General features: G+C 30.6%; 1 protein-coding gene across 1 annotated transcript; it reads right to left on the bottom strand.

The window, feature by feature from the left end:
• Nucleotides 1-3,908: 3,908 nt before the first annotated feature.
• LOC128166011 (uncharacterized) lies at nt 3,909-4,802 on the bottom strand. Its single transcript, XM_052830930.1, has one exon. The coding sequence runs from the start codon at nt 4,800-4,802 to the stop codon at nt 3,909-3,911; it is 894 nt and encodes a 297-aa protein (XP_052686890.1).
• Between the last annotated feature and the right edge of the window lie 5,537 nt (nt 4,803-10,339).

Genomic DNA, 10,339 nt, shown 5'->3' with positions numbered 1-10,339 from the left:
AAATGTATAACTTTTCTCAACATTACTTGATGTGTATTGACTACATGTCATATCAAAATTCACACATTGTTGTCTCATTACGTTTCGTAAAATATTATATTCACATAGCCAATTACATTCATTCAACAAAATATCAGATAATTCATTTAGTGTTTTCATTTTGCCATCTTTCTTGAAAAGATCTTTTACATATAATATACCACTTTTTATCCATCTTAAAAAACACAACGTTTTGCCTTTATACTTAAGCAGTTCGTTGTTCCATAGGGGTTGCTGTACAAATATTACGTTTGACATGTTAAGAATGTTTTTTTTTTGTTTTTTTACAACCATTAAAACAACAAAATATTTCTTGATAAAATTAAGGAATATGATTAATAACTGTAAAATCTTCTATATTTTCTCAGTCGTTGATAATATGTAGTTCAAATTAAGGTTGACCCTTTTCAAATAAGCTTAATGACCTCATTAATTAAACATGACTCTGATAATCTATTAACCCAAGATGCTTTCAGTGCTTTTAACCTGAGTTCTATGTCTATTACACCGATCCCGCCTTCTTCTATTTTTCCTATTAACGTATTTCGTTTAATTCTGTCATGTTTGTTCCAAATAAAATTGAAAATGGTTCTATTGACTTTCTTAATAAAATCCTTTTCGGGAAATGGGAGAATAGATGCAATGTAAATTAATTTTGACACAGCTAAATTATTAACAACAATTATTTGCCAAATATAGTTAGTTTTCTCTTTTTCCATGACTCAAAAAGTTTTTCCATGTCGTTGTAAGTTTTCATCCAATTTAACCCATTACATTTATTTTTATCATGACCGATGTGAATTCCTAAGCATCGCACTGCACTGTTTGTTACTTTTACTCCTTCTATAATTTCATGTATTATTGTTTTTTTAATTGTAAAGCTAAAATTTCTGCTATAAAAATGTAAAGCATTGCTGAAATTGGACATCCCTGTCTTATTCCTCTTGACATTTTACATGACTTGGATATCCATCCATTATTTTTCACTTTAAAGACTGGATTTGTATACAAAATCTTAACCCAGTTTATGAAATTATCCCCAAAGTTAATTTTTTTAAGACATTAAAGAGAAAATTCCACTCAACAGAGTCGAAAGCTTTTTCAAAGTCTAGAAATAATAGAATTCCATCTTTATTATTTTCTGTACAATATTAATCTCGCATTAACGCCAATATAAGGACCCTTAATGTAAGCCGATAGCTCGTTTCCGATTAATTTATTAATAACCTTTTGTAATCGTCTAGCAAATATGAATGCTATAATTGTGTAATCAGTATTAGTTAAACTTAAAGGTCTATAGTTTTTTAGACTTTTTCTGTCGCCACTTTTAAATAGAACTGTGATTAGTGCTAATCGTTGAGTATAACTTAGCTCTTTTTTTCATATACGCTTATGAGTAAATCGAAAAATATTGGTGAAATATACTCCCAAATTTTTTTTATAAAATTCACAGGGCAGTCCGTCTAAACCAGGTGATTTGTTGTTTTTCACATTAAACACCGCTTCTTTGCACTCGTCTAAAGTTGGTAAAGCATCACATATTAGCTTATCTTGTTCATTATGGGTTGGGCATTTAATGTCATTAATATAATTAGAGATTTTATTGCAATCGATAGATTTCGTCGTGTACAGATTTTCGTAAAAATTGCATATTTCTTTGATAATTTCTGAGTTTGTTTTGATTATTTTGTTATTAACATCTTTTAATTCTCAAATGGTATTGTTAGTTTGATTTTTCTTTTCTAGTCCTAGGAAATAGCTTGTATTTTTTTGTGATCAGCTTCGGCCGATCACTATTGTGTCATTATGGGGCATCCGGCAAATGCTTCCACGTGCGCACACGTTCTGCTTGCATAAGTAGTTCTTATAAAACTTGAAGCTTTGGTTTAGTATTTAGATAACATTTTACTCAATTTTATTTCCATTCGTTTACCTTAATAGATGCAAACATACATTAAATAGAATTCGACCTGTTAATTCAAGAATGCACATTTTGTCTCACGCGTAAGAATTTCGTTCGAAAGATTCATTCAGTAATGCAGTTGACCTCGATGAACTGACCTCGATCATAAGAAGATGCTCCATAAACTGACCTCGATCTATTGATGTTGCATAATAATAGCTAGGAAGACGGCTTGATTTATAAACAAGGTTACGTTATAATGCGACCTCAATAGCAAGTTATGATGGCATTCAATGTTTTTCAGTCGCATTTAAATTATTTTAATTCAACTCTTTCTGTGTATACGTGTTAATGCTCTTTGAAGAGCTCTACCTAGTATTCTGAAGAAGAAGAAGAAGATACATTAATATTTAATAACTACGTTAAAAATATAAAACAAGACAACGAATTTACGTACGGCTTTCCCCAAATTTATTTCAAAGTTTAATTTGTTGACGGTTTATAATGATGAAATTATGGTGTACAGATTCAGAATACTCTATATTTTGATAAAATACAGTATTTTTTAATTATTTTACATCAAACTGATCATGTTGATTGCTTCTAGCTATCTATATATCATTATTGCCGATCATTCCTTTAAAAGGAATTCTTGTTTCACCTTCATTTATCCATCTCTCTTTTGATCTTATTTGCGCGCCTTTTGCAATTTCGTTTTGTAGTTTATCAAGTTCTGATTCAAGATCACGTTTTTCTTTCATATTAATCTTTTCACTTGGTAGAGTTTCTATTTCATCGATTTTCTTTTCCAAATTTTGTTTTTTTGATTTTATATTGTTTGATAACTTTTTTGCGAAGTTTATTGAGAAGTCGCGTACTTTGAGTTTAAAAGTTTCCCATTTAGAAAAAGCATCTAGTGAACTGTCAAGATCTTTAAAAATATTTTTTATTCCTTCTCTATACTCATCGTTTTCAAGATGTGGTGCATTTAGTTTCCAATACCCTGGGCCTCTTTCTAATTTATCAATTTTAACAATTATTTTCAAAAAACGGTGATCGCTCATTCTATTTCCTTTACTATGAGTACCTGGAATGCGTTTAACTTGAATTTTTTTCCACTAATTCAGAGGCTAATTTACTTATAAATATGAAATCAATTCTGCTTTTTGGGTTGTTTTCCGAATCACACCAAGTATATCCCTCTGTATTAAATTTTTTTTTGTTTCCAAATATCTACAAGATCTAAATAAGTAATAATTTCTGCTAATTTTTTGTGCGATTTATCATTTTTTCTTTCAAAGGAACAATTAAAATCACCACATAAATATTGATCGCTTTCTTGTAAAGAATACAGTGTAATAAATCTTTTCATCCTTTCGAAAAAGCCGTACGTTTTGAATCATCATTTGGTGCATATATATTTACAAACGTGAAGTTTTTATAATCTATTTTTACGTTTACTAAAAGTTTTCTACCATCTTCCGAACGGTAGGTATTTTGAATTACCAAATTAAGTTCTTTACGAAAAAGAATAGTGACCCCTCTGCTAAACTGAGAGTTTGAAAATGCATGCACAGATGATCCATCCAAATAAAAATTATATTTGTTTTCAAATTTTTGAATAAAATGAGTTTCTTGAAGAAAAGCTACATCTACTTTTTTTTCTTTTAACCATGTGTAAATCTTATATCTTTTTTCACTAGAACTTAATCCTCTTACATTGACTGACAGTATATTTAATTCATTCATTTCTCAAAGGTTTTGTATTACTTTATGTTATATGTGTTTATATATAAAAACCATAATTCAAAATATTAAAAAGAAAAAAATACAAATAGTAATAGTAATCGATGCATTGACATAGGTTCTTTTTAGTTCATTCGTTTTTCAACTATTTTTTCTTATGTAAACTACAGTACATATAACAATAACTTTCATATGTAGTTTAAAATACAGATTACCTAACCTAGGTCTCACCCTCCGATTCCGAACTCTCGGAGTCGGGATTGCAGCTAGATGCATCACTGTCTGATGCCGCACGCAATGTTTTCAACATGTCAACGATGTTTTGTTGCCTTGCTTGTTCGCGGCTTTGTTTTTGTGCTTTCGGTGCGTTATCACTTAATTTTCTTTTGCGAACTTTTTTCGCCACTTTTTTAATGATCGTTCCTAAGGTGTTCTTACCAGGCCATTTATCGTGTTTTGTGTTGATTGTCCCTGTCCTATCCAGACCGGAGCCCCATTCGTCGTTGTAGGTGGTTTCTACGAACGTGGTAGATTGTTTAGCAGATCGTATTTTTTCTTGAAACAGTTTTACTTGCACGCTTTTATTTTCAATAATTTCTTCCATCACTGCCTCCTTAGTGGCGTTCAATTGTTCGTTCGTTTTAATTTTTTTCCCGAGTCGCATAGCTGAAAGAGCGTCTTCCGCAGCTGTTATTTCACTCGCAGCATCTAAATCACCACAACGAATCGCTTTGGTGTATTGAAACGCATGTTCGGCGGATTTATGTTTGACGCCGTAGATATCCAATTTGCATGGGTAAAAATTAGACAGAACGTCTTGTGATCCGCTGAATGGAGCTATATGCTTCTGGATTTCATAGTGTGGACATTCTTTTTGTCCCGGTAAATGACCAGGCTTCTGACATACTTTGCAGCAAGAATAGTTCTTACATATTGATTTTGTATGACCTGTTTTCCAACAGTTTGTGCATAGAAGTATGTGGCTGTTCTTTGGCTGGCCAAAGTGCAATATTTTACAACAAAGACCTGCACATGAATTGAATTTTGGAAGACTTTCTCCAGCTGGTAGAGGCTCAATATACATGAAACGTGTACCATTAAGAATCCTAGTCATTTTATTTGTAACTGGGTGACGAATCTTTTCGTACAGTATTTTGGTTGCGAGTTTGACTTTCACTTTATTTAACATTTCATGAACGGCAGATTCGTCAACTGATAATGGAAGATCACATATGCGTATTTTTAGAGACACTGAAGTTGCCCCCGAAGAATACGGATTTGTGTCGTAAAAAGAAGCAGAAACGTCGTAGATTTCTATGTCATGTTAACAGTTTGTTTCGGCTTTCTAATTTTTTCAAATAAATGCCCCACAGATTGCGATCAAACTGTAGACAATGTAGGGCCTCACCAATAAGACTCATAATTGGATATATAACGCAGCACTGTTAAGGATTTCTATGAAAATATCAGCGGATTTAAACGTTCATAAAACGATGCATCTATTATTACAAAATATTTATGTAAAGTTATTTTACCATGATATACATGTAAATGTGATAGTAAATGAAATAGTACAGTAAATGCTACTTTATATGACACTTAGAGTGGTCCCCTGAAATGATAGTCACGTGATATGTGTTGATAAATCTCCCGAATGTAGATCATAAACAAATTTCCATATTACAAGGGCATACCCTTATTTAAATTAAAAAATTCAAATGATAATTAACTTTTACTTTTCTGGTAGATTCTGAAAAGTGCTGATGCTTTGTATAAAGTTAATCTTTTATTAGAATAAATATCAAAGAAATAAGCTCCGGTTCGAATTCATATGACCTTCACTTAATATTTTACATATTTATAAATTCATTCGGTAGATTTCATTAAAGCAGCAGCACTTTTTGATAAATCTAACATTCCCTTAATTTATATCCAAAAAGATCAAAATGATCTGTTTAGTGTATGCCCGTCAAACGTTGCAATATTCGATCTTTTCTATTTGTATTATATAAATATTCATTTGTATTGTATAATTTTCCATTTGTATTGTATGATTTTCCATTTGTATTGTATAAATTACATTTGAATTGTATAATTTTCTATTTGTATTGTATAATCTTTCATTTGTATTGTATAATTTTCAATTTGTATTGTATTATTTTCCATTTGTATGGTATAAGTTTCATTTGTATTGTATAAGTTTCATTTGTATTGTATAATTTTTATTTGTATTGTATAATTTCCATTTGTATTGTATAATTTTCAATTTGTATTCTATAATTTTCCATTTGTATTGTACAATTTTCAATTTGTATTGTATCCAAGAGAAACGTATATACACTTATCTATATGCGAAGTCTTCCAGTCAAAACAGGAAGTTAATCACTGGCGTAAATATCCAAAATTTGTCAAAACGTTAGGAGCCCTGAAAAACACGTCCCTCAGTGTTCATAGCACGTGACAGTCCAGAACACATTTTTAATTCCGGATGTTATAGTAACGGCATTTTATTCCCACCCTAACGCCCTATAAATACTGTTCGACTTTCTTAAATTGCGTGTGCACCAACTAATGTTTAATTGTGATTCAAAATGATGTTGTAGACAGAGTGCAACTACCATTTGCAGAAGACATCATTGTATAACATTTACTTATCATATTGTTCAAAAAGTAAAAAATTGTCAAAAAGTTCAAAACTCACAATCTTACAAATACAATTTCACGTTTTAGACAAACACATACTATTATTCATATTATCACTGCAATACTTCTCTAAAATATATATTATTATTTGAATATAATCGGAATCTTACTTTCGATTCTTTGATTTGAGCACTGAAAATACAAACGCGATATGATTAAAAAAAATTGATTTCATCTAAATCAAATAATTATAATTTTCTTAAAAGTCCGACATTGTTAATAATACTATTAGTTTTAGTTTCTAAATTCGATGTTGTGGTTTGTACTGTCTGATATACGTAGTTCTTCATATTGCTGACAAGTGTTTGCATTGTTGTCTTGCGTCGATGTCCTTATTATAGAGGTATATTGCAAAGAACGAACCTTCTTTACTAGTCTGTAATATTTCCTGAAATAAAACAATTCGACCACTCAATCTTTTTATCTATAATATTTTGTAAACATGTCTGCTTCATTTCAAAAATATTTTCGACAAACTCGACTTTTTCACTACGTGATTTAAGTTACTAGTCGACGCAAAGAGTGATATAAATTATTGAATATAATTTTGATTAGTCGGTCATATTTTTGCTTTGGAAATATTTTTAAAAGAAACAATTCGCAATAGAAATCTTACCACATGAATAATATGCACACACTGCCTAATACAAAGCTGCCAAAAACTATAACTGATAATGCAGCGATGTAAGATGGGTCATTACAACCCTCACCGAATGCAGTGATCTTTAAATCAGCTGTAAAAGCAAATTACAATACCTCTGTAGACTTTTGGAATCACTAGTAAAGACCCTCTATCAGGAAATAATTATGATTAACAAGACAAAAAAAACCCAACCCCCCCCCATAAAAAAATAAAGAAAATAAAACTCCTGACATTTATTTTTTAATTATTTAATTACATAGAGATTTGTTTGTCAAGCGTTTTAATTACACAGAACTATAAATGGACAGTTAAGTCTAAAATATGATCATGAGCTACTTAATTTCATTTGCAAAATGCAATCAACAGTGAAAACCTCTTGTTTCAAATGTCCGCTGGGCAAATTGGTCTGGTTTATTTATAAATGATCAATGAGAACTTATTTAAAAAAGTTGGTCCTCTTTGGCTTAAGGTATCTCACTCCTCACGTTTTGATTTCATTGCGTAGATGTTCATTATATTTTTAAGGAATATAATTTTATTAATCTAAACCTCACAGATATATATTATCATTTCATAATTACACAACATTTATAAAGAAAATCCATTTGAATTCAAGAAACAAACAAGTTTTTACGGGAACTATTTTCTCGTTCGAAAGGTTTTTTAGTCGAGAATGACAGAAACAAGCAATTTTATGAATTTTCAATATATATTTTTCCTTTTATTATACTTTTTTCATTATTCACATTTTTAACATTTGATAGGTTTGTGACATGTTCTGTAGGTCATGTGAGACTTGTACAAAACTAAATTTAAGAGAGTGATGGACGTTTAGCATGACATCATGCAAATATATAGAATTTTTTGAATCGAGATTTTGACATTTTGCCATTTGAAGCCATGTATCTAAAATTTGACATCCCTAACCCCTGTGTTTTATTATGTCAAAATGATACTGAATACATATCTAGGCAAACTGGATAATTCTTGTAGAGTTCTTGATACTCGAAATGTTTTTATTTCAAATCAAATTGTAACTAGTATAGAAATTGTCTATTTTAAGTGCAAAAAGGTCACACACAAATTTATGCAGCTTGGTACAAATTTTTGTCGTAAGACCTCTATTCAGTGTCACCATTACACATAATTATAAGTAATATTTCAAGAAAAAAGTTTGCTTTATCAAAAAATAGTGACAACAAATCCTAATCAGGCTAAAATAGCATTTTAGGTGCAAAAAGGTCAAATTAAATTGGCCATAACTCAGATAGATGAACACTGACTACCCATTATCTTTGTATTTTTTAAGTGTGTTTTGTCTACAGATTTCAATGATATACTTCTCAAGAAATTCTTGATAAAAGGACATTGAGGAGTGGGATACCTTAACAATACTTTCTAAAAACAATATTTGTATATAAATTAGAATGGGATACATAAAATCCCTCTTGAATAGTGTTGTAACCTACTGTACCCTTTCCTACAACTCATTTGTTTAAATTCTTACTTAGAACAAAATATAGACTTCTAAACCCTTGTATCACTTTCTTATAGTGTTGTAACCTATCATGTATCCAAGTGCACCCTGTGTACCCACTGTACCCTTTTCGTCAGTTCATTTACATCGTGGACCCTGAGGTCCACGCAGAAAATATATAAGCGAGGTTATAAACCGGATGCTATGGGGAAAATTCAGCCTGCGCATGAGCTAGCTTGGTTCCTGTGCGTAATGGGTAGCTCAGGGAACCAGGCTAACACGTTTATCTGAATCGGGATCGGGATTCCGTGCCATATGCACACATAAGTTTAAAGTATTCCTTTCAAAGAAATGATTGGCATGTGATATGAACTATCAGTATTATGAAATAAGTTAATGTTATGCCGAAACTACGTATACAACATGCATCAAATAGCATAATTTGCAGTGTTTTGTTGTTTTCCGAATACATGTAACTTAACTTTACATTTATAGTAGTCGAGGTTAGAGAACTTCCTGATTAAATTTTTTTAAGTATTTAAGTATGATTGAATAATTATGTCACTATAAAAGTTTGAATCTCAAGAAAAATGCATCAAAATATGACATTTTTAATTTACAAAAAGCTGTCACTGCATAGTTAACAAAGTAGTGCGAATCGTAATGTGTGCGCAAATAGTAGAATTCACCGAATGCCTGATACTTTACATGCAAACTTCATTCATAGATAGATCAAAATTATTTTAGAAGTATGAATCCCATAAATTCTGAGATAAAAAGTCAGGGCTATACATACATGTATACGTAATACAACGTACAAATTTAGTGGTTAAAAGCAGAGGGCTAGAGTCGGTGGAATCTCTGATAATCTTAAGGCTTTCACGTTTTCGTTGGAAACACATGCAAATGGTCCACGTATTATAGTCCTTTTTTAAAGGACAGCAACTTGTTTGATTTTTTATCTTCGACAAAAATATTGACTTCTAAACCCTTGTATCACTTCCTTAAACGCAGCACTGTTCAGGTTTACTTTGCGGTCGCGCCGACCAGAAAGTACGGGAAATGTTAACAATAACATCATACGAAACAACAAGTCGTCAAAAATGCTAATTAATAAAATTATTTCCGATTGTTATGGGTTCGAAAACATTAAGGACGTTGGGTCCTGCTATCAAAAGTCTTAAAGTTTTTTTTCTAAAGTATTTTTTAAAAATCTACACACATAGCTTAACCAAAATTAAAAACAAAATTTTGGGGTCTATATGCTTCATTTGGCGCTACGGTGTATTTATTATGACCTTTCTGCACTGAAATTGCAGATTGCACATAAATCGCTTTTCCCTCTAAATTTTATTATCGGAATGAACCTTGGCATCAAATACAAATTTATTCTATTTAAAATAAATATAATTAGAATAATCATCAAGAAAAATGTTACAATTTCCTCACCTAATTGATAGTTTGACCTTTCATAAAAAGCTCATTTTATCCATTACCAATTCAACATATAATGAAAATTTTTTTAAAGTCTCAAACTTTTTCTCAAATTATGATAAATTTGACAGAAAAATCTTAAAATTTCAGAAAATAAAACAAAAAGTATGGGTCTATTATGTAAAATTTGAGATATAGCATGACATTGGCTGATTTTAGGCAAAAATTGGGATTTATTTTTCCTTGACATTTATGAAATATAAGTTAAATTTGCAAATATGTGTCGATAGAAAAATTGAAAAAATGTAAAATTATGTTTTTTGTAACAAAATAAAGATATCCTAATGCAAAAAATATCTGGGAATTTTGATTGCACTGAAAATAAGGAAGCTAA

Source organism: Crassostrea angulata, chromosome 10, assembly GCF_025612915.1.
Source record: "Crassostrea angulata isolate pt1a10 chromosome 10, ASM2561291v2, whole genome shotgun sequence".
In the NCBI taxonomy this organism is placed as follows: Eukaryota; Metazoa; Mollusca; class Bivalvia; order Ostreida; family Ostreidae; genus Magallana; species Magallana angulata.
Note: the sequence above shows the minus strand (reverse complement) of the source record. Positions and strands in the feature narration are given on the sequence as shown.